Consider the following 25,087-nt stretch of genomic DNA (forward strand, 5'->3'; position numbering starts at 1 on the left):
TGACTCACCAAAGGCGTATCCTTGGATAGCTGTTGTATTGACGTTTTTCCATCGAGTATTCACAATTTTGTTCTTATGCTCAGACAGAACTACACTTTCACTTGAAGTTAAATGTGTTTTTTCTTATGTTTCAACCGAATTCTTCAGACTTACTGCCACGCGTTGGTACTCCACTCGCGACAACAGTTGTGGAGAGTCACTCTGGCAGCATCAGTGCGGTTCAACCCGCGCTGTGCTGCTGTAAACCACTCCCATGTATTTCGGACCTGGCCGTCATTCGCTCTGTTTTCACCTTTTGAATTTGAACTAAAACTGAAGCTGCACGTTACCAATAAAAAGCACATTTGGATGACCAGTGCTGCCCATGAGTAATGCTTTCAGAGACTTTTTCTGAAGTAATAGGCGGCTTTGTGTGTCAGCCATTAACTCTGTTAGAGTGAACACTATGGTTATGGTTATGGTTAAAGTATTTTTTTTGCAGAGGCTTTTGTCTAAACATCAGAAAAACAGATAAAACAAAAACAAAAAAGGCAGTAATAGAAATAAGCCTAATGAAAAATAATTCAAGAAACAATATGAGGTACCAATTAATACTATTATTAGTATTATTATTGTTATTATTATTAATAATAATGTTGTTAATAATAATTATAATAACAACAACAATTCCAAATACCAAAACTATGACTGTAGAGTTGACCTCAAGCAAATCAACTCTATTAGACAGATAATAATAATAATAAAACTTTATTTATATAGCACCTTTCATGCAAAAGAATGCAGCTCAAAGTGCTTATGATAATGCAGATGATAATGAAAAAGGTTTAGTTGACAACTAAAAGGTTTTTAAGCACTTTTTAAATGAACCAAGGCTGTTGCTGTTGGTCATTCCACCACTGAGGTACCATGAATGAAAATAAACTGCAAAGACAACAAACGCTCATCAGAGGAGCAAAGTGGTCAGGAGGGGGAATAGAGTTGAATTATAGCATTTAAATAGGCAGGTGCCAATCCAATCCTAAAGGCCAGAGTGAGGGACTTAAATTTAATTCTAGCAGTAACAGGGAACTCATGAAGGGTGACCAGCAGAGGAATTACTCGTGTCCTCTTTGGCTGATGATAGACCCAAATGTGCTGCTGCATTCTGAATCATCTGCAACTGAAGGTGACAATCCATCATCCAAGCTGAAATATTACTGAGACATGCAGAAATTCCAGTCGATATTGTGGAGTCATCCTGGGGAAAACACAAGCACACTTGAGTGTCATCTGCATAACATTGATAGGAGAACCCATGGGGACGAATGATCTCACCTAAGGAAGTGGTGTAAATAGAAATAAGGAGGGGTCCAAGTACCAATCCCTGAGGTACACCAGTGGAAAGTTAGTAAGAGTTCTGACACTTGTCCTTGGCATGACAGAGATTGACTGGAGAAGGGTGGTTGGAATGGGGTCCAGGGAACATGTCATAGGATGACTCTGTTTAAGAAGCATAGAGACTTCTTCCTCATTGAGAAGGGAGAAAGAATGGAAAGTGAAACCTGTTTAGGAGGATTAGAGAATTGTGCACCAATGGGGCAAGTTTTTCAGTAAAGAAACTTGTAAAGTTATCAGTGGAGAGGGAAGTGATTGGAGGAGATCCTTGAAAGTAGAAGAAAGTTTCCTACTTTCTGTGGCATGGTCAATGTTTTCCTTGTAGAATGTCTTTTAAGCAGCTGTGATTGTGGAAGAAAAGGCAGATAGCAGAGACTGACAGTTATCAAATTCATTGGCCTCTCTGGATTTAACCCATTTTCTCTCTGCAGCTCTTTCCTTCTGTACTTTACGAATGCTATCAGTGAGCCAAGGGTAACAGGGTTTAGTACGAGTAGGTTGTGTGGATAGAGGACAAGAGCTCAGTGTAGAGCAAAGAGCCTTTGTAGAATCAGTAACCTCTAATGACGAGAATGAACTCGGAGAAGGTAGATTAGATGCAACCAAGGAGGAGAACTCAATTGCTTGAGAGACTTCTGAGGTTACGGTGAAACAAATCCACAGGAAGAGGAACAGTAGGATGTTCTAGGTGATGGACAGATTATCTAATAAAGTAATGGTCAGACAAAACAAAACAACAACAAACAAGGCTGACTTCAGTCCTTTCTTTATTGCCACAAGCGGCACACTGCAACACACACGTGTATTTTATGGGGCGACACAGGACACACACACACACACACACAAACACACGCAGGCCTGAGGTCGCTGTGAAATGTACGCTTGTAGGAGTAACCATTAGCTTTTCTGAAGTATAATTGCGCAATAGAATAAGATCTAGATCCTTACCAGCATCATGAGTAGGTGAACTGTGAACACGTTTGAGATTGAATGAGTGAAGCAGGGACAAGAAATCTGCTGAATGCGAATTGTCCATATGAATATTCATATCGTCATTATCCATTGGAAGTGCAGACACAAATTCATTCACAAAGCTGTCAGGTTGTCCTGGTGGATGATAAATGACCACCAGGTATAATTTGAAAGGATCAGTTATCATGATGGCATGATATTGAAGCGGCCATAGCTGTACACGGGCAGCAGCTGTGTGGATTTCCAGTCATCAGAGACTAGAAAAAGCCTGTTCCACCTTCTCTACCAGACAAACGAGAGGTATGGGGAAAGGCATCATTAATCGACAGTGCTGCAGGTGTGACAGTATTTTCGGGCCTTATCCATGTTTAGCAAGAGCAAGTAACTGAAGGGTAATTGCGAGGCCAACACTACCATTAGATGAGTTAATTCAAAGCCCACACCTTAGCTGAATGGCGCAAGCCTCTGGAACTACAACCATTTATCCTGTTTAAATCTATTTGAGAAGAGGGGCATTCCAAACATCACAAGAAAGAGAAGTTCAGAAATTACAGCTCATTATCTGGTAACCAGAGAAGCCTGATCTCAATTCCCCTCTGGCACTCTTCTTGTACTTTCTAATTGTGTCCACTTGTCGTTTCTCAACAGCTACTTGATCTCCTGGAAAAGGTTGCTCTAAACAGTAATGCTATTTGTTTATCTGTTGATACATTTATTAACGTCTCCACATCATACTTTTGACGGTGTAATTTGTGTTCTCAATCTTCAAAGGATAGAAAAGAAACTCTTTTGGGATCAAACCTAAACTAAGTAACCCAGCACAGGGGCATTGCCAGGAGTTGAACACGTTTGAGGCTGTGCCCTGTGCCATTTTAATGTTATTTCTTCTCACACATGATTTTACCCTTGTGTTGTGGGCCCATGGTAATATGGGCCAATTAGGGGTAGTTCAGCTAACTTTTTGGATGAGCGTTTGTTGTGAGCTTGGGTCTATGCTCTTGTCTAGCGGCTTCAGAAGCGTGAAGTTGATATCAGGGTACTGTCTGAATTTAGTGACAAGTGTACTAAGCTGTAATACTGTATATACATATACAGCTGCTTGTAAATATATTTTGTTTTCTTTTATATTCTCAGTCTTTTTGTTCATATTTTTCACATTTTGGGATTATGCACTTGGTGGAGGACAAATAAATTACAATTACAGACTCGTCTCCCTGCTGCCTTTTGTGCCTTCCCCTCAAAGACTCTCGACACGGATACCCTTTGACACCTGTCATCTGTCTGACTCACATGAACATTATATTACCCCATCCACTCTACCACACTACTGTTTACAGTGTGTACACCTAAGGACACACGCCGTAGGTTCATAAACTCACATTGGTAACGGAGAAAGCATTTACAAGGTATTTACAGACAGAGATGACATGTGAATATACTGTTTGAAAGAAAACACATCATCAGTCTTTGTTTGGTAAATCGAGGTCAGGGCTAAGAAGAGTGCTGTCTTCTCAAGTCTCATTTTCAGGAATAATCCCATGGGCGTTGAGCTATAGAACAACCTGACACCCCCACTACCTGGTAAGGCCCATTGGTGAAAAAGGACTGATTTGTAATACTGGACCTATTTGTGTCTGTGTGTCATTTCTGTGGCTTAGACAAATCCCTCAGGCTCCTGGTAATTGTCAGCGATGTTGATGTGCCTTGGTGTGGTGGTCCCAGGTGAGACGCCCTTCTTTGTCTCATTCTAACACGTTACATCTCCTCCGCTTCCCTGTGGTGTTCGCCACAGGCACGAACACAGCCTCATCCCAAGTTGCTATTATAGGCTCATGGCCCCCACAGCTAAATTCCACTCTGTCCAAAACTCATTTTTGTCCCCCCATGCGACCCAGTGTTAATGGCCTCAGCGATCACTCAAACACTTAATCAGTGCCTGAGGGGGAGAGGAATTAAACCCAAACAGAATGAGAAATGTAATCATTTCACACTGTATAAAACACAGACGGAGGACACAGGGGACGGAGGCTGCCTGCAGCTGAAGGGGTCGATCATTATTGTTATTTTACAGAGCTCTCCGCTGAGGCAGGGAAAACATGGCCAGCGTTCTTGACAGAGATGATAAGGCCAGATTGAAGTTGTAGCCCCGGGATTTCCAACCATAATATGACTTGAAGGGACGTGTTTATTGTCTTCTTAGGGATGTCTTTGGTGGTAGGTCATCTCAAACGATGCCGCTAAAATACATAAAGTCGCAGAGAGATTTATTTATAGGTCGAGTCGGAATGTGCTCTGGTATGTTGATGCCCCTTTTTAGAGTACTGAAATTGAGTTTGGAACATGGGAATGAAGAGTCTCTTTGTTGCCGATCCTTTTGTGTTTTTACAGGCATACTCTGGTGGCGAAGCATAGCTCCTGACCACAGACGCACACGTGGAATGTGAGCATTATCCCGGCAGTCCTTGGTCAGATTTCAGAGGATCAAACATTGTGTTCCTCTGTCTAAGAGGCACACCGAGTGCAGTGTCCTTCCAGCTGGGATTGTTTGGGTAGCCGTTGGCTCGAACGCAGAGTGCACCATCAGAAGTGCATTTTTGAGGTCAACTGCAGCCACTCTCGTGAAGACACAATAGGCGGTCAGAATGATGTGCTGCATGTGAGCTGTTTCAGGAGAGAAAAGACTCACAAAGAACCACAGCCAGGACAGACAGGACACTCACAATATAAACACAGATTACGCAAATCAGAAGTCTGCACCCCCATCCTCACACACACACACACACATTTATATATATATTCATACATATACACTGTAACGCTGCATACCACTTACCAAAGTCTAACATTATTTCATGGAAAACATCATAAAGCTCTGACTGACAGTTCAGCCCAGAGCCCTATATATACACACTGTGTGTGAGGGTGTTTGTACGCTGTCGGGTATATACACACACTGTGTGTGAGGGTGTTTGTACGCTGTCGGGTTCTGCACATGTATGATGGAAACCAGCAACGGTGCTCCACGTGAACATGAGAAACAGGCCTCAGTACACGTTAACCTTGTCTGCTCAATACCGGCCATGCACGAGTGAAGCAAGAAGGTCCGGCCTGAAGCTCTCTCCATTAAAGGTGATGTTTACAGTGCTCTGCTGTGGCACACTTGAATGGAGAAGTTACTCATCCGTCAGGCAGATATACGCCAAATCCCCACTGCCTTTAACACCATTATCACATGACGAGGGTGAGAAGAGACTTATTCTTTCATGGAAATGATTAACAGTCATCTCCCTGGCCCTTATGATATGAGGAAGATCATGCAGGAGGCAGCTGGGGATATAATTGGATTTGGAATTGAATGGAAATTGGATTGGACACATTTCAACTTTAGACCTGTCTTCAGTACTGGCTGGATGCCAGCAGAGTATTTGACTGTAATGGGTAGTGGAAGGGGTGGGGGTCAATTCAATCATATGCTGATTGGAAACACCTCTTTACACAAGATTGAGTGCATTGGCTCAAAAGGTCTGCAAATGTACCAAGGTAAAGACAAAACAGTGAAGTCGATACTTCCTTGTTGAAAGTGAATCCGCCATCTCTGTTGATATTAAGCGCTCGCTGGATACATGGACACATGACTGGGACCACACACGTGCACATGTGCAAGCATGAGCTTGCCCACTCAGATTTATGAAGTGTTTGAAAGAGCTCTGTCATTAGAATTAATCTCAGGTCCTTAACACCCTCCAGTCGTGCTCTACGCTCTTGAACTTGTCCTTGCCAAACTCGTGTCTTGTCTGAACTCATAGCCCTGCAGTTTTTGAACCCCATTAGCCTGAAGCTGATTTGATACAGACTAAACCATACAAACAGCAGTCTTGTGTCTTGAGTGTGTGAGTGTGTTGTTGTGTGTGAGTATCCGCATGCTGACTGACCTTGGACACAACCATGCTACCGCAGTAAGACCACTGTGTGTGTTTATTTACAGATATTTTACAAGTGGGACTTTACATAAACTGTTCACCCTCAAAACTGGATGAGGGAGAAATCAGAGCAAGTTAACATTTTTATTGGGATCAAATAAGATGATAATAATAAATAATAATAATAATAATAATAGACATAACATGTTTTTCCCCGTTCTAACTTATTCCTTGTAATGACTGGCGAGTATTTGCTTCAAAGCAAGTGACAGTCTGTGCAGCTGAGGATCAGACGGAGATTAGGTTAAATGCCGCCCCCTAGTGAGCAGTCCCTGTACCCGCAACCTCATCCCTCATCATTATCATTAGAATGGCTGTCAGGGTTTGGGGCTTGACGGGGAGTCCAGTGCCTCCAAAGACTTCTTTGTATCAGCAAACAAAAGCAGAGCAACAGATGGCTGAATATCATCTGGATGTTCGGGACAACTCCATTCATCAAAAGATTTGGGTAGTTTGTGTGCGTTCATATGCAAGAATATAAATATATAGTTACTGCAGATGGCTACCCAAGACGAAGCACCGTCTTGATGTATACATTTAAATTCACCAGACTGTGTTAGTATCCACTAAGGATAAAAAAAATGGGTGTGCAGACAACACAAAGGCACGTGAGAAGTTAAACTCAGTTAAAATGGCTGATCAGGGACTTTGCTGATTGATAATCTCAGGAATAATTTATGGTCCAGGCTTTTATTTTCTTCTTTACACTTAATGCTAAAATCAGACAAAAAAAAACTAACTGTACAGAGAAGGCAATATATATACACACAAGCAGGACATTTATATACAACGATAAAAACTAAATCATAAAATATGATGGCATAAAATGTGCAATATTTAAAAGACGACTCAAGTTAAAATCACACATTGCGTAAAACCAAGATGCGCGGATAAGTACGAGTATTCATTTCTCATTACACTATGAAGATCCCTAACCATTGTGAAAACTTGTATGTAATGTATGTATGTAATGTATGTATGTCTTTGAACATGTAAATATATGTAAATAAATAACTTAAGCCAACAGGAAACCCAGTCGGAGGAACATCATTTCGATACTGACACTGGTAAAATGTGTGAAAGTTTCACTTTAGATTGTGCATGTGTACGTTACGTATATATACGGAGGCACTGGTGGTGTGTGCGTTTGTAAGAGAGGGAAAATTAATTCCAACTGCAGACATGGCTTACATTCACACCCACAGCACATTACAAGATCAAATGAATAAAGCGCAGTTAGTCCTGGTGTCACAAACCTGGTGCAGAGATCAAATGGAGTCAAATCAGGCATCTGCCACCCCAAAGCGCAGGGCACACAGCTTCTTCTGCAAACTATATCTCAAGCCGCAGACCGCAGCTCCAGGCAGCGTTTGAGGCCCAAAATATAGGTCAGTAGTTAACCACCAGTCCCTCCGTGACCCTTTCTAGCACTTCTTGATAAACACATGTCAGAGTGCTCCGTTAGTATTCCCCCTACCAGTCAGACTGGCTTCTCCATCGCCTCACACTTCCAGGACGACTCTTTGCTCAAGGCCCACTCCTGAGATGGTTCAAACACTGGTCTCTGTGTAGTAGGGTGCGGCGCTACCGGCGGTGGTTTGGGTGGGTTCTTGTGGTGGAGGGCTATGGCGCCGCCCTGGTGGCTGTCTGCGCTTGGCAACCTCCTGGAGAAGCAGCACGTTGGCCTCTCTCCACTGTCGATACTTGTAGGCACTGAGGGAGGGGTCGGCTAGCACCTGCTCTAGACACAGCAGGTCGGCCTCTTTAGACTGAGAGGGGAAAGGAGAGAGAGAATAAATAAAAAGTCACCAAGGAAGATAGACATACTTGGATGACATGGTCTGTCTGTCTGTCTGTCTGTCTGTCTGTCTGTCTGTCTGTCTGTCTGTCTGTCTGTCTGTCTGTCTGTCTGTCTGTCTGTCTGTCTGTCTGTCTGTCTGTCTGTCTGTCTGTCTGTCTGTCTGTCTGTCTGTCTCACACACACACACACATTCCATCACTCATAATTCACAGAATAAGATGGCCACAACTCATTAATAGTGTAAGGCCTTCTGAGCTGAGGATCATGCACGTGCACACGAGCACACACACGGACACACGCACGCACACACCTTCAAAGTGCTGTTGAGAGTCCTGACATGATGCAGCTTCTCATTGATGACCTCGTCCTGGCACCGCTTGATGAAGGAGGCCCTGTAGTCTCGTTTGGAGGCGGGCTGCAGGAGCCCTGTGGGAGACAAGCGGGCCTCCTTCAGGTGGAGGTACAGCCGCTCCATCTCATCTACACGGCCACCAGGGGGCGCACATCAGGGGGAACACAAACGCATGGATGAAGGAGAGAGGAAAGGCAAACTGGTCACGGCAAAAGGAAACCGGACTACAAAGAAACTAAAGTATCAGACAAGTCTTGTGTCACATTTCCTAACGGTGAGTGTCTGCAAACTGGTCAGAGGAATCGTGTAAAGAATGAACCTACAAGTAATTTTAATTAGAGCGGTTTGTCAGTGTGGTGGTCTGGCTTTTTTTCTGTGAGACCAATGGACCCCTGAGCCTGGCCCATACGGCCGACTGAGAACTTTACCAAAAGCAGCTGGAGGGATGTGGTTCCACACACACAGAGGCACCCTGAATCAGTAGAGGTCTAATATCGTGTGGTGGGGTGGGGTGGGGTGTGGTTGGAGGAAGAGCCGCAGAAGCGTGTTCACATGTTTGGGCCCTAAAAAGGCTGCACTAAGGTGTCAGATGCAAAATGGATGCCAGAGGCTGCACAGTTCACACATCTCACATGCTGATTAGGCCCACAATCACCCATTCGGAAAAAAAACAAGAACACTGCTGCCAGGGCATTCACAACCAAAAACTAATATGCAGCATTGACACACACACACACACACACACACACACACACACACACACACACACACACACACACACACACACACACACACTGCTGGTTCTGGCTCAGTTCTGCTGTGCAAATGTGGTTTTGTATGTTACTTTAAACCTTGTTACTTCATCCTTCACATGGAGGTACTCACCCTCTTCAGTGGAGGGCTGCTGCTCCTGCTGCTGCTGCTGCTGCTGCGGTTCATCTTCTTCACTCTGGGGGGGGTCCAGGGAGGGCGGCCCAGTGGATATGGTGGTGATGTCCAGCCAAGACTCGGTCTGGGATGTGGCGGCCGTCACGGACGTCTGGGAGGAGGTGGCGCTGGCCGGAGAAGAGCACGGGACTGAGGTGCAACGGGGTGAAGAGGAGCACCGAGGAGGCGGCAGCTCCTCCTAGTGGCCACGCAGGGGATTTTAGATGGGAGACAAAAAGCATGCAGGAATGTTAAATCAACAAGTTTACAACGACAGACATTGAATAGAATGCAGTGCAGTGCATTGCACTTCCCAACAATTATAAATGCTTAAAAAATGTTGCAACTTCTATCAGACTTAACCATTGCTGCCGTCTAGCCCTTCCCTGTCAAATATAGTGCACTTGTAAAGGCACTGGGCAGTGAGGAAGCCTCTCTCTTTGGAAGATTACTCACTGGATACTACAACTAATGAGCTGCTGATGACAGACCTCAACAGAGCCCTCGATAATCTATAGTTTTCTCTCAGACTTTACGAGATAGCAACTAGAATGTCAAGCCAGGCAGCTTCAATATACAAAAAAAAAAAAAAAGTGTTGTGTAAAGAAGCACTTTATAAAGATCAAAAACCCAACTGACATTTAGTATTCGGGTGTGCAATGCAATCATATCATTTCTGCTGACCCTATTCTCACAGATAAACCGAGCAGTATGAGGTGTGATACCCATCCGAAAAGCAGAACAGTAAAAATCAGAAGATTTATTTCTGTCTGCCACACTGCGACATGCATGTAGTGTGTGCCACTCTCGGCTGACTGGCAGCACGGGGTTCACGGCATAGCCATGCAGAACCATGCAAATCTAGTGTGTGGCAAAATTAGCTTCAACTCACATTAATACTGCCAGCAGTCAGCTGTTCCGTGTAAAGCTGACATGCCACTTCTACCGACTCTGTCTCTTCGTGATCACTCTCTTCACTGTAGCAACCTAGATACACATACACACACACACGCACACACACACACACACACGGCATGAAGTCCAGTGTGCATAATGCCCAGTGTAAGGGCAGGGATTTAACGCCACACACCTGCGCTGTAAAGTGTGTGATATCACTGATCACTGATATTAAGGGTTCATTTGTGTCATGTGCGTTACACCACTGGGTATCAAAGCAGTTCAGTTATTGCAAGAAATCCCATCGTCATCACCTTCATCTTCACAGGCTGTGGTCGGTATCCTTTGAATGGAGGCCTCCTTGAACGCACTCAACCACCTGCAGGGAGAACAACTTCAGATACTAGACCTAATAAAGACAGACCTGAGAGAGACCCAGGCTTCACCCAAGACCAAAAGATGCAGCGCGCACACACACACACTGGCCATAAAAATAACCCTGTTTGCTTTAAAGTAAATGGATGTGTTCACTAGGATGATGGAATGCCAAATGGACTCAAACGTCCCCAGGTCATAAACAGCAAACCATGTTTTTGAAAATGAAATGAAAACGTTGGCCTCATTAAGGATCACCTGTCGTAATACGCTAAGAAATAAGTCATGCCTTTTTTCTGATGCTTGGACTGAGACAGTCCTGTATCTGAAAGCTCTGTGTCTGCACAGAGAAGACACTAAAAGCTCCGCACGTGACATGTGGTTTCCTGTTCACAGCTCGTGTCTTTGACACTTACTTGTTCATCTCGTTGACACTTACTTGTTCATCTCTTTGACACTCTCAGCTGCAAAGTAGAGACTCATGATCTGAGGATGACTGGCCTTCATGGCACTGGAGTGCAAACAGAAAACAGGGATGTGAGAGCCAGTCATGATGGCAAAAACAGAAGCAGTAGAGGTGGAAATCACAGGCACACAGAGAAACCCCCTGCACAACATTCTGAGCAAGATTTAGCATAATCTTAAATCCAGAAGCAGCACAAACAAAGTGTTGGGAAATGGAACAAATCCCACCTCCTCACGGTGATCTGTGAAAGAGGAACAGCAGCTTTATTGTTTCATTTGCTGATTTGACAAAACTATGTATTTTTTTTATAATTAGCCAACATAGACGCCACTAGTTCTGCTACTGGTACTGTGCCTCTGACACAGTACAGGGAAATCACATGACTGCACTGACGCTCAAGAATATATGTTAACCCCAGACCATTTCCTGTTGGAGGGGGAGGCGTTGACAGTATGTTATTAGCGAGCTTGACTGTGAGGAGATTTGGTGCTTAGGGTGCCTTCTCACGCGGCTCCGACACGTCTGCTGCTACGCACGACTGCTAACACTGTGGGCACCTCGACATCCGCGCAAGCACTGAGCAGTATTAATGTTACATGTTAGCTTGCTTTAAGAAGAGGTTTCTAATTAATATACATGCTAAAACAATTGCCTAGAAATGCCTAGAAAGCAAAAGGCAAAAGACAAGACAAATCAGAGGCTTACTATTTCTTCTTGTATTCTGTGGCCTGTTCCAGAGTGAAGTCTCTCGTGTAGATGTATCCCTCCGCTTTATCCGCCTGCAGACACATGAAGGAAAAAAGAAATACGGAAAATCCCGGGTAAATGTGTGTCCGTGTCGCATCTTGGGGGTATAGAGGGAGTTAGAACGACACCTTTTGAACAATCACGTTTCAGTTAAACTTAGTTCAGAAATGTAAACTAGATGTAAGACTATCTGACAATGCCAGAACTTTTTTTCTGTTTTACAAATCCATTAACTACAGCAAGACAACTGTTTAGCAATAGACATCCAAGATCCTCACTGTCTTTGCTGTAAACATTTAACTGAAACTTTGGCATAAATATGCTTCTCCTATCCAGGGAACGTGTCAAAAAGAGTTGACCCCCAAAGCAAACCACTCACCATCTGACTGGTATACCAGTACAGAGCGCTCCGCTTCAGCACGAACCAATACTTCTTCCATCGGGTTCCAAGAAAGCCCCTGCTGTCCTTCTTCTTGTAAAGCCAGCCATAGCACTCGCCCTGCCCGAGGTCCTTCACAGACACTTTACGACGACTCATCACAGCATTACCTTCATAGGCAAACACCAGTTAGCAGGCGGGTAGGGGGGGGACGACATGCCAGAGGGTGCATGTCCACACACACACACACACACACACACACACACACACACACACACACACACACACACACACACACACACACACACACACACACACACACACACACACACACACACACACACACACACACACACACACACACACACACACACACACACACACACACACACACACAATAAAGAATAGAAGAGCAAACACATAAATAGCTAGGAGGATGGTCAGTCTTCCTGATTTTATACATGACAAAACAATGAACTTCAGGGTGCATTCAATGAGGATCACAATCACTAAACACAATACAACAGGAACTGCATTGAAAAGAGCATCATATTACGGCCAATAGAGCAGCCACACAAGCAGAGGTCTTACCCCGAGGCGGCCGCCGGCTGCAGTGACGTACTGAGCCCTGCAGGTTGAGAGAGCAGAGAAGGGCAGAGAGAGGGGGGAGCAGGGTGAACAACAGCTCAAGCAGCGCGGAGCCGTCAGCCACCACACAGCACACACACACACACACCCCCCAGCGGAGCACAGCTCACACACACAGACAATGTACCGTCGCAAAGACCTCTTCCCTCTGCTTAGAGCTCTCTCTCTCTCTCTCACACATACACCCACACTCTCTCTCTCTCCCCCCTCACTCACACACACTCTTTCTCTCTCACTCACTCATGTTTTGTCACAATCTGTCTCTGTTCTCGATTTCCATGGATCTAATTCTCCCTCTTTCACGTTCTCACAAAACAGAAAACCACATTCTCTCTTATTATGCTAAATACTTGTGTGAAACATCCTGTCTCTCTGTCACTAGCATAACCACACAGACGTTTATCACACACACACACATGCAAGAAAACTGATCCCAAACACCAGGTCAGTACTTCAGCATTTTAGTCATAGCACGATCTGCAGGTTATTAGAGATTACTATTCATCTATATATATATATATATATATATATATATATATATATATATATATATATATATATTTGACAAAAGGTCTTAACATTTCCACTTCCACAGAATGCATTATAATCTATGCACATATGACATATGTGAAATCCTGTCGAGGTGCAAAGACTGACCAATTAGTATACAATTAAACCAACAAGTATTGTATGTAGCATATAGAAAGGCAGAACCCAAAGGTTAGAAGGCCAGGGGCCTCTGAAGTCAAGGAATGGAATTGCATCAATGTTGATTTAAAAGGAGGTTTGGAAGGTTAAGAGAATAAATAAATTGAATCGCATGGGTGAGGTCATCTATAATTATGGCATGGAAAGATATGGAGTTTGTCACAAAGCTAGGAAGGAAAAGCAAGGTCAAGCCATGTTGAAATAGATAGGAGGCAGCTGAGGAAGCAATGGCAATGAGCAGATGATGAACAGAGGTAGTTCAGAGGCAGGCAGAGGTAAAAAGTAGACTTTTTTTAGGTAGTCCGACATGCCTTGATGTTTTTGTATATTTCCTCTAACTAAAAAACATTGATGCACAAGTGGCAGATATGTAGAAGATTAAAGGTTTCTGGGCGTGTTCTTTTTCTGATTTTAGGACAAAAACTCGCAGAGCTTTAAAGGCATATTGACAGCAAGAACAAAGAACTATTTTCCCACCGGTGGGTCAACCAACAAAAGAAGAAAGAATAAGCTAGGCTTGCATTCTACAAGGACCCATTTAGGTTTGTGAAGTCTTTCCTCAAGAGAAAACAGGAAGTTTAAGAGTTGAAAGAAAGGACCTAGAGGAGTCACCTGTCTGGACCCTGTCTGCTGTTAGTCAGGTCAAATGAGTCTGAAATGGGCAAGGATGAATGCGAAACCTAGCAAATGCAGAAGTGTTTCTATCAGTAATGGGAAACTGGCAGGAGAGAGGTTTCGTATTAATGGTAAGGTGATTCTTTCTTGTGTAGAAAAACTTGTGAAGAGTTAAGGCAGGTGTTACAATTCCACATTGAGCGGAAGTGAGGGAACGAAGTTAGCAAGCACACACAAGACCAGTGGAGATACATTTTGTCGTTGTTGATTGAACACCTATGTCGGATTTTGGTCATTCAAAGGAGCTTTATATGAGTTGTCTGAGGCTGTGGTTGTGGCTAAGGCGCTTGCAGACCACTTGAGGTGGTGAATTCACCTGAACTAACACCGAGATATGTTAAATCTTGTCGAGGTGTATCTGTTGTTGTGTCTGGTAGTGGCATGTGTCCTAACCCATCACGAGTATGGAGGGGGGTGGGTCTGGGAAGCCAGAATCCACTGTTGAGCCTTCAGGAGGTGTTGTGGGCCTAATTCAACAAAACAATGACGAAGGAAGGTGCCTGCTTGAAAACCCCAGTAAAATGCTCACGAAGGTGGCTTTGTTGTTGCTGTATCCTGCTGCTCAGGTTCCATGATTGGGCAGTCATGTTTAGCAGTTGTGGGCTACAGACAGCGCATGTTGTACTGTGAAGGAGGGCCTTTCCCAGGTACAATCTTGTGGCTGTCACCAGTCAGTTTTGCCTTGTTGTATCCTGCTGCTCAGGATCTATGGTTGGGCAGTTGTTATAGTGGTTCATTTAGGTTAGGTTGTTGGGAATGAGTATTTGCATGTGACAGTGAGAGTATTGGCTATTATGGGAAATCCCCAACCAATAGCACAAGGAATTAACATATTTTCCTTAGTACAACTGAAAAATATTGTAGTAGTGTTTTAAAATGAATTTTTTGACAGTTCAGTGAAGTTTAAAAAGAATAGTTGCAGACCTCAGGGGGAAATAAACGACACACTTACTGGTCTATCACGACGAGCCTCTCGAGGTGTCACTTCGGACGGGGAGACAATGACCTTTAACACAGACACAATTTAGATGTTTTTGTTTTTAAGGTGGTTGACTTGGAAAACTGTTCATATTACGATTTTGTACGCTAAAATACTGTCAATACAGGATAATCCTAATGTAAACAGATGTAATGATCACTTGTTAATACTTATGTAAAACACATCAAAATACACGAAATTCGAGAGTGGACGCCATTGCAGGACACGCGCTCGGTAAATCCGCATGCAATTACCTGCAGGAAATATTTCAGAGTATTCCAGTTCATTATGTTGTGTAGCCCTCGATCAAAATTGATGGATAGCATTTTTTGCACTTAACTTCAGGAGAAGCGAAGACGACAAGTTGGGTCAAATTAACATGCACCTGCCAATTAGTGCCGTTTCCTGTTTGTGCCCACAAGCAGCGCGTGGTGGACAGTGGTGAATGATGGCAATTAGAACTGCCAACTTTCATAGATTTAAGTAAGACCGCGGAGAGGGGTGACCATTGCTAAGCCTGTAGCTTGTTATTTATTCTTGCTTTAAGAATGAGTGCATTTACAATAGATACTCGGCTACATGACACTTTCTTGTTCACATGATGTGAAATTGACTTTTTAAACAGTAAAATACTTAGTAGGCCTCAAAGTAGAGAGAAGATAATTTATGATAATAAAGCGTTGTTTATTTGCATTTCAGTTACATGGTGGACCTTTAAGGCATCATATTATATGAACAACCAGCAAAATGAGGCTGACATCCACAGTAAACTTCAAGAATTTCTTCACTAGGTGGACAGTTGTGCAGATACAGGCAGATAGGTTAGAAGGCAGGTCAATGGAAAGGCTTAATTTATCATCCACCAACAGGTGGCGATGCTGCTATGTCATAATGGAGCAGACCGAAATTGTGCAGACACAATGTTGAAGAAAACTACTGTTTGACATCTTGCTAACGATTCTCGGCCTAACAAATGCTAAAAATGTTTCAGCATGCCATGACGCGTGGAAAAGTCAAACACTACGTGCTTAGCGTTTAGTAATAACATATCATAGTTCTTTTTTTTATTTATTCAAATTTTTCATAAATGATACAAAATGCTTTTGATGAAAAAGTGTTTGTGTACTGAAAAAATGTATTTACCTCTGATCACAAGTTCCTTAATTTCCCATCGATTAGATTAATATGCCACACATCAGTCCTTTCTACATTGTACAGTGTGAGAATCTGTTGTAATGGATTGCTGCATAGATAAGCACTAGACCATACAATCCAGACATGCAAAAGGGCTTAGATGAACACATGGAGAAGAGAGACTTTTTTTTCTCCAAATCAGACAAAAAAAGGTGTGGGAAACATAGGAAACATCTGGCATTGACAGAAATGAGTTCACTTCATATCAACGTCTTTGCTTTCCTGACTGGTAATGTTATGTAAGGGATCCAAATGCCTAATTTATTCTAAAGTTTGATGACCGGACAATAAATCAATCAAACTACACACATAAATGAACTTAACTACAAAACTAAATACATGGCCACTTTATCTACATTTTATATTAATTTGAAGCGTTACATACCAGGCTGGACCGTGACAACCAGTTTTGAATTTTAACATCCACATTCAACACAAGAAAAACATGACAGTTAATTGCAACTTTAATAAAATAGTTTTGAGATGATCACATATTAACAAAACTTTTACATATTCTTACAAACAAAGCCTGTGTTCAGAATAGTAAAGACTCAAAGAGTATCCATTTAGCTTCTGAAGCCTTAAAACGTGCTCCTGTTGCCACTAGAATTGAGCTTTTGATAACACAACACACAATTACACCATTTATAAGCAACAAAACTATTAGTTCTGCATCAATGATGTCCAAGTGAATGAGCTATAAGTTAAGTGTGGTTCTCTTCCAGGTCATAACGCAGGAAGTAGTAGTATGTGATATTTATGTTTTGTAGTATATAATGTATGTTATGATGGCGTGGGCCACTAGTGTTGATTTGGATGTCTCCGGGCTTCAGTGAAAGCCTATTCAGCCTGAGTTTTAGTTAGGCATACAGCAATTGCATACTCTTTTTGCATACTCTTTTTGTAACGTTAAAACTTTTTTTCAGTGTTTGTCTCATTCCTTCACACTTGCATACTTGAAAACACACATAGGCACAGATAAACTCACACAAAGAAATACTGTTAACACCGTGGACATTGAATGATCACACTAAACCACAATGCCCTTAATAAAAAGCTTTTTGTAATGAATTGTGCGAGTCGTGTGTTAAGACTATCTCCACCAGGATTTCTTTCCAACCAAGTGGAACAGAGCATCTCAATCTCAAGCATGTCAAAAGAGCCATTTGCAAGATGCACAAAGTGAACAAGGATATAACAAATTACTCAATAATGCAAAAATGAAAAATCTATACACATGAAAATGCTCAAGACAAATTAAATAACTTATAAGTTATACACAAGTGAGTTAACTAATGACTTCTACTGCAGAAACAAAAGAGAAATGTTTCCAAGACCTGAACCGAAAAACCATATGAAGTTCACTATTTTTTTCAATACACAGTGTATACATGCAGTTATAACTCAAAAGAAACAACAACATAGCTTCATAAGACTCAAAACACTGGTGAATTCAATTCTCTGCACACATGTAATGTAACAAGTCCTGTTTCTTTATGGATTTATTGTTTTGATAAAGCAGCAAGTCAAGGTCTGCACCAGACAGTCTTTGGGTGCTGGGAGTTCGCACGGGGTTGACAGACACACCATTCCATCAGAACCCCCTGAACCAACACTCAACATCGCTCCGAGAAGCAAGGTGGATCAAAAGGCACCGTTGGTGTGGCCTGACCACACCATAACACACTCATGTAGAAACTGACACACACATATGGACATTTGCTCACACACACACACACACACACACACACACACACACACACACACACACACACACACACACAGTAGCCATGGGAATCAGTCACACACACACACACACACACACACACACACACACACACACACACACACACACACACACACACACACTCACTCACTCACATTCACACACCCACGCCCGCGTAATCAGTGTGTCAGCAGCTTGAGCCGAGCGATCCAGCTGCTCAGCAGCGAGGGCTCGTTGGGGGACTGCGCCGGCTTGGGCTTAGGGGCCTTCTTGGCCAGTGCCTCCTGGTAGGGGATGGTGGCGCTGTTGTGCAGCTCGGCGTTGATGAAGCACTGGCTCCCGCGGATGTGGTCCACGCCGCGCGTCAGCGGCCGCTCGGCCCCCGCCAGCGGCCGGTAGGGCAGCGGGTAGCAGGGCGTCTCCTCGGAGATGGTGGCGATACGCTCGTTGCTGAGGTACCGGTGCAGAGGGTTCTCACCTGGGGGAAGCGGGAGAGGGGGACATGGAGGTGTCTCTTATACGTCTGGGGTAGAGTGGATTGGAAGCTTGTGTGTGTGTGTGTGTGTGTGTGTGTGTGTGTGTGTGTGTGTGTGTGTGCGCGTGTATCTCAGCTACACTTTACACTATAAATTGGGGTGGGGATGAAAGTAGCAGTCAGTGCTAATAGCTACCCATGGATACTGCAGACCACCAGATACACAGGTGAATACATTATGCATATGGAAACTAACATGACTGTGTGTGTGTGTGTGTGTGTGTGTGTGAAAACATTATGCATATGGTAACTAACATGACTGTGTGTGTGTGTGTGTGTGTGTGTGTGTGTGTGTGTGTGTGTGTGTGTGTGTGTGTGAAAGCATTATGCATATGGTAACTAACATGATCCAGAAAAACACACACACCTACAAACCACCACACCCTAAAACCGTAATACATTGCTTGCAATGTACTAATTCTCTGCTGACTGAAGTGTGTCGTTCCCTGTGTGTAATTAGGCGAGCTGATGGCAGGTGAGATTAGCTCTGGGCTTTGCCTGTGTTTTGGGTGAAACTGCAGCTCCATGTGGGCAGGTGCTGGAGAGGCACTTACCTTTCCTGCCTGGGGGACCCAGCCTGGAGGGCGAGTCCGACAGACCCAGGCAAGTGTCTACAGGCATGGACACGGGCCGCGGCTTCCCTGCGGAGGAGAGGAGAGGCACAGGTGATTAAGTGGTGAAGCTGCGCTGCTGTGTCAGAACATCTGCGTGATCTTTATGACGGTGAGTTCTGCACTCACAAAATCGTAGCCTCTAAAACGGAGCAAACTTTACAGCTGAAAGGGGGAAGCATTTAGACTCCATTACACTGTCATGTCACGTCCTGTCATGTCACGTCCTGTGCTGTTACAGCTTTACTGGCAGGAACATGGCGCCAGCAAAGTCAAGTATGCGACAGGCTTCATACGGGTTTGGGTGAGTTTGGATGAGTTTGGATGAGTTTTCCATATATATCAGGAGATTCCATTCCCAGGCATCAGAAATACTGATACAATGCAGGCCTTATCAGTATTCCAAGTCTAAATTTGGAAAGGCGTACTGGTAAATGTACACGCAAAGTAATGCACAGTACAGAGCGGAGACATCGTGATCGGTGGGGATCAGCCCCTCAAGCATGGCTTTGGTGTTGCCCAACCAGTTCAGTAAGTAAACAAGACTGATCGCTAAGTAGCAGCCACCACTCATGGTTGACTTGTTTGGTTTTGTCTCAGTGAGGCAGACTGAGGGTTTATGTGGGGACCGGATACGGTGGGCTGGGTGGACCGGGCCTGGCCTGGGAGCACTGACCTCTGGAGGGCGCTCGCTGCCTCATGCGGGCCTGGGGCACGGGGAGCTCCACAGGGCTGGGCACGGGGCTGGGCACGGCCTTGCTTTCATAGTCGGCGATGGTGAACCGCCGCCGGCCCTCGTGGTCGAGGAATGAGTTGGGCGACTGTGAGCGTTTAGCCCTTAGTTTGACGCCCGTGCACACTGTTGGTTTGGCATCCCTGCAAGAGACGGTCAAGTAAAGACGTATGTCAAAAGGTGTATCCAGAAAAGTCTACTAAGGAAAATAATGAAGGATTGTGCTGTGTTAGTTCAAAGTTAAAAACCTTATTTCCCCTAACTCTTCCAACATCTAACTATGGCACAGGCACTTTCAAAAGTGAGATTCCTTCATCAGTGGAACATTCTAGGCTGTCTCTCTGCATCTCTCCACAGTGGACTAACCTATGTTGTTCTGGATGCATCTTACGTGCCCCTGAAGCGGGATATAGGTACTCACCGCGGGGCGTATGGAGCTGAGGGAGGAGGGGGAATGTACAGGTCCAAAATGGCAGGTTTCTCCTTCTTCACAGGGGCCTCCACAGGACTTCTGGGGGCCTGAGCGGGGCGTGGACAGGCTAGGTTCTGTGATTGGGGGGAAAAAAACAAACAGTTGAACTTCACTCGTCACGGCTATATGACTGTCCGTCTCATTGACTCAGAGACTCTAAACTCTACACTCAACCTAAGCTCACACATCTACATAAAGGGCTATACATGAGGGATCACACAGGACACACTGCTGTTATTCAGCGCTGTAATCACGACCATTAGCTCAGGCGTCAGGCCATTAGAAATCAGGCGTCTGAATCTCTACCACACAGTGTCCTCCTGTCTCAAATTCTATGAACCATTTTGTTTGGTAAATCCATCCAGTTCTATTTAATCTTGGTGTTTCATCCAGTTTCTTTCCTCTCCCAAGTGTTCCAGCGGGCAGGCAGTGGCCTGGCAAAGCCCTCTGGTCAGATGGTGTTCCAACACAAGAGCTTTCTGTCCCTAATTAGGGATCCAACATGCCGCTACTTCAGGGAGTCTCAAAGTCCTCATATTTCGCTTTTATAACAAGATAGCCATGTTCCTGTTTGGATTAGCGGAGTTGCATAAGGAGATTTGGGAAGGGCTGACACTGTTCATTCCATAATTCCCCCCCACCCCCTCCCCCCTCCCCCACCCCCCTCCCACCATGGTTGACAATTTCAAAGCTGCTGGAGATTGGGCTTGGGTGGAGCAGTAACAGAACAGGCTTAAATTAGAAGCCAAGTCCCTGGGGTTTTTAGGTTATGGGACCCGTCAAAAGTTTCCCTCGTGATTTACAGTTCCCTCGTTTGAAAGACTGAAGACACACCTCCTGGTGCCGCTTCTAAATAGCAACCCGGTGTCGTCCCATCAGATTAGACCATTGTTTCTTAACCTATGAGTCACCTGTTGAAAATGGATGACATCAGCGTGAGGCTTTCTTCAGTTTTGACTCTACTCTACTTTTTTTTTCCATTTAGGTGAAGGGGCTCATTGTTTGCTTGGCAACACCCCACACCCTGCACACCAACACATGGTGGGTGGTTAAGGGCCTTGGAGTCTCTTTCAAGGCCCCAGCAAAGGTGTAGCCACTAAAAACACTAAATATCTTTTGAGGGAAAGAATAACATTCTGGTATTTGACACTCTTTTAATCAACTACTCAGCAAAACAAGTGCAAATCATTGATGCTACACCAGTTCACCTACAGGTACCTCAAATGCCTGTAAATAAAACACCCTTCTTTGGAATAAGGAGGCTAGTTTAGACCTTGAAGAGATCTGGCTGGAGAAGCAGAGGAGGTGCAGGGTGGGGAGGTGAGAGAGGTGGAGACGAGTGAGGCTGAGGTGTGTCACCTGTTGGGCAGGGGGTCTCCAGCGCATGTTCTTGAGGGGGGCGGGGGTGAAGCTGCAGGTCCCTGAGGGCCTCTTCTTCACCATGAGAAGCACACTCAGAGGGTTCTCCCTCAGCTTGGTCACCAGGTTCTTCAGCTGCCAGCCCACCTGAGAGGGCCACGAGAGGGGGGGAATAGGAGAGGTCAGAAGCGTAGTGTGAACAGGACAACAACAGAGAGAGAGAGAGAGAGAGAGAGAGAGAGAGATACAGACAGACAGACAGACAGACAGACAGACAGACAAATAGGGAGGCAGAAGCTGAACGATCCTTACCACTGTCTGTCTGTTGACCTGGATGACCTCATCTCCAGCATGGATTCTATGCGTTCGGTCTGCGGGAGACTAAGGAACACAAGAACAGAGTGCATTATGGGATTGTGTCAGTGTCTACTGGCAAAAAAAACAACAAGTACTAGCATCAACCCACGTAACTGGATACCCTGTTACATAATGGTTCTGTCTACAACCAGGCAGCCATCTCATTAGTCTCTGTGAGGTTTCCATGCTCAAAACCAGACGGACCTCTTAAAAGGCTTTTGTCGGGAGGAACACACTTACGTGCTCTGTGGTTCCTGTGATGATGTGGAGCCCATCGTATGTGGATTTGATGTACATGCCCTGAAATAAATGAGATCAGGATATTAGTCTTAATGCAACCCATGAAACTACTGAACCTACACTCACAGTTGAGGAGGTAACATCTAAATTCACAAAATTCAGTATGTTTTCTTTCTTTTAAGATGACTATTTGCACAAAGGAATACAAAATACAACACAAATAGCAAACATTTTTCACTTTTCAAGGTCGATTCAACAATGCATTGTAACTTCAAAGTTCCATATAAGCTTTTTACAGGTGACTGGTTCCTTCCTCTATGGTAAAGCTCAACAGAGCCATGAATGGTGTATTAATATGTGCATTCATATTCAGTAGAAATGTGTTCAAATATGTACCAGGCCTTCTCCAGGCTTGATGTTGGTGATGTTGACCTCCTCTAGACAGGCCATATGATTCCTCAGGGGGTCAGAGGTCATTCTCATGGTCTGGTCACAGACGCTGGTCAGGAGGCGCGACTGGAATGTGACCACAGGATGAGAGCGCATGGTTACACAACATCGCTCACACACCCAACAACAACACAGGAAAGAACACTGATGCAGTGCGGACGAGTCATGGACGAGGCTTCAGCTTGCAGACTTCTACTTTCCTCCGTGATTTCCTCTAAAGGAATAAGATAGTCTTAGTCTTCCAGTCTCCCCCACACACACACTCACACACACACTCACACACTCATTCACCGTGGATTGTGTGTCTTTTGCAACATTTCCTTCCTTAATTCACTCCCCACTCCCTCTTTAATAAACACCTCCCTATCTTGCTGTTTCACACACACACACACACACACACACACACACACACACACACACACACACACAGACACAGACACACACAGACACACACACACACACACACACACACACACACACCATCCCCGTCACTGGTAATCACTTGCACCATTGATAATGATGGTATTGAATGTAAAGGCAGATAACAACATGTTGTCTTTGGACACACGTAACCAAGGTGTCACTTAACACTGAGTTCTCTGCTCTTAGAGACACTTGGTTCTTCAACTGTAACTTAATCTGTACAATACGCTAACTACATAGTGCTTCTGTCTGTGCATCTGACAATAAAAGACTTGTAACTTGTAACTTGTAACTTTAAAACAAGGCCTTAGTTTAATCAGTACAATAAGCTAACTACAGTACATAGTGCTTTAAAACAAGGCCTTAGTTTGATGCAGCTGTAAGCTGCAGCAGCTTAGTTTAATCTGTACAATACGCTAACTACATAGTGCTTTAAAACAAGGCCTTAGTTTAATCAGTACAATAAGCTAACTACAGTACATAGTGCTTTAAAACAAGGCCTTAGTTTGATGCAGCTGTAACTTAATCTGTACAATAAGCTAACTACATAGTGCTTTAAAACAAGGCTTTAGTTTGATGCTGGATTTCACAAACGAATCTGATTTATTTAAAAAAAAAAAAAATCTTGTCTCTACATCTATTGCAGTCGTGACATCGTGCACTGGACAGCAAACGCCAATTTGCCACAGAACTGATAACGGAGGCAGAGCAAGACATTGTGCATTCTGACATTTCTGTGCCTGTCCAGACACACAGCGTGTGCTACTAGTGCGGGCTGGCGCTCTATGCTGAGTCATTGAAACAAGGCAGGCAGAGAGCTCTGGATGAGAAATGTGCAGTGGTCAAACTCGGGGTCAAACAGAGAGGAAGCTCTGGGCATTAGCGTGACAATGTAACGGAGCGCAGTACTGCTGACTGGGTGAGTGAGTGAGAGAGAGAGAGAGAGAGTGACCCGGCGGGCCGTGTTATCGCCGAGCGAGCGAGCGAGCGGATGGGCCGCCACAGGGGCCTGCTGTGGAGCCTCACAGCACAGGATAAACACCACACACACACACACACACACACACACACACACACACACACGGGATCCCTATGGGACGTAAACAACCTGTGGAGGAATCTCTGAAGTACTGCAAAGGATGTGTGTGTATCTGTGTGTGTGAGAGGACAGTGTGTGTGTGTGTGTGTGTATCTGTGTGTGAGAGGGTAGTGTGTGTGTGTGTGTGTGTGTATCTGTGTGTGAGAGGACAGTGTGTGTGTGTGTGTGTATCTGTGTGTGAGAGGGTAGTGTGTGTGTGTGTGTGTGTGTATCTGTGTGTGTGTGTGTGTGTATCTGTGTGTGAGAGGACAGTGTGAGTGTGTGTGTGTGTGTATGTATGTGTGTTTCCGTGTGTGTTATTTGGTGTTTATGCGATGGTGTACGTGATGAACTGAGGGTGTAGCCTGCCAGTGACGCCCCAAAGCTCTTGCACATGCGAAACCTGCCGCTCATTACTTACCACTTCCAGAATCTTCTCCTCCATCTCGTAAACGGTGCAGTCCTGCAAGCCAGGAGAGAAACGCTCCGTTAGATGAACCCTCTCTTGAGCAACTCCTCAACTCCTCTCGGCATGCAACACGCAGTGATGAACAAACAAATACCAAAACAGCAGAGACGCAGCCAGGGACAAATATTTGAGCAACAATAATAACTCCTAAACCTCACTA

The 25,087-nt window shown here is 44.4% G+C and overlaps 2 protein-coding genes across 4 annotated transcripts in view; both read right to left on the minus strand.

Moving 5' to 3' along the window:
• Positions 1-570, minus strand: part of LOC105897001 (rho guanine nucleotide exchange factor TIAM2) — a 44,434-nt gene extending 43,864 nt beyond the window's left edge. For 2 of the 3 annotated variants that reach the window (XM_031581455.2, XM_031581453.2), the window contains exon 1: positions 9-570. The gene's annotated coding sequence lies outside the window, so the exon portion shown is untranslated. The remainder of the gene's footprint in view (positions 1-8) is intronic. The other variant, XM_031581456.2, reaches the window with a different exon arrangement.
• A 5,728-nt stretch (positions 571-6,298) lies between these two features.
• Positions 6,299-25,087, minus strand: part of LOC105897100 (connector enhancer of kinase suppressor of ras 3) — a 27,836-nt gene continuing 9,047 nt past the window's right edge. Inside the window, exons 4-23 of the mRNA XM_042709967.1 lie at positions 24,880-24,921; positions 22,904-23,023; positions 22,508-22,567; positions 22,223-22,291; positions 21,911-22,057; positions 20,501-20,625; positions 20,023-20,222; positions 19,290-19,376; positions 18,386-18,678; positions 15,474-15,527; positions 15,254-15,307; positions 12,862-12,898; positions 12,271-12,440; positions 11,850-11,923; positions 11,118-11,189; positions 10,618-10,682; positions 10,299-10,393; positions 9,365-9,605; positions 8,438-8,607; positions 6,299-8,095 (exon numbers count right to left, since the gene is read on the minus strand). Coding sequence (XP_042565901.1) covers positions 7,877-8,095; positions 8,438-8,607; positions 9,365-9,605; positions 10,299-10,393; positions 10,618-10,682; positions 11,118-11,189; positions 11,850-11,923; positions 12,271-12,440; positions 12,862-12,898; positions 15,254-15,307; positions 15,474-15,527; positions 18,386-18,678; positions 19,290-19,376; positions 20,023-20,222; positions 20,501-20,625; positions 21,911-22,057; positions 22,223-22,291; positions 22,508-22,567; positions 22,904-23,023; positions 24,880-24,921 — 2,394 coding nt within the window. The 3' untranslated portion in view covers positions 6,299-7,876. The remainder of the gene's footprint in view (positions 8,096-8,437; positions 8,608-9,364; positions 9,606-10,298; positions 10,394-10,617; positions 10,683-11,117; positions 11,190-11,849; positions 11,924-12,270; positions 12,441-12,861; positions 12,899-15,253; positions 15,308-15,473; positions 15,528-18,385; positions 18,679-19,289; positions 19,377-20,022; positions 20,223-20,500; positions 20,626-21,910; positions 22,058-22,222; positions 22,292-22,507; positions 22,568-22,903; positions 23,024-24,879; positions 24,922-25,087) is intronic.

The sequence above is a fragment of the Clupea harengus genome, chromosome 15 (assembly GCF_900700415.2).
Source record: "Clupea harengus chromosome 15, Ch_v2.0.2, whole genome shotgun sequence".
Classification (NCBI taxonomy): Eukaryota; Metazoa; Chordata; class Actinopteri; order Clupeiformes; family Clupeidae; genus Clupea; species Clupea harengus.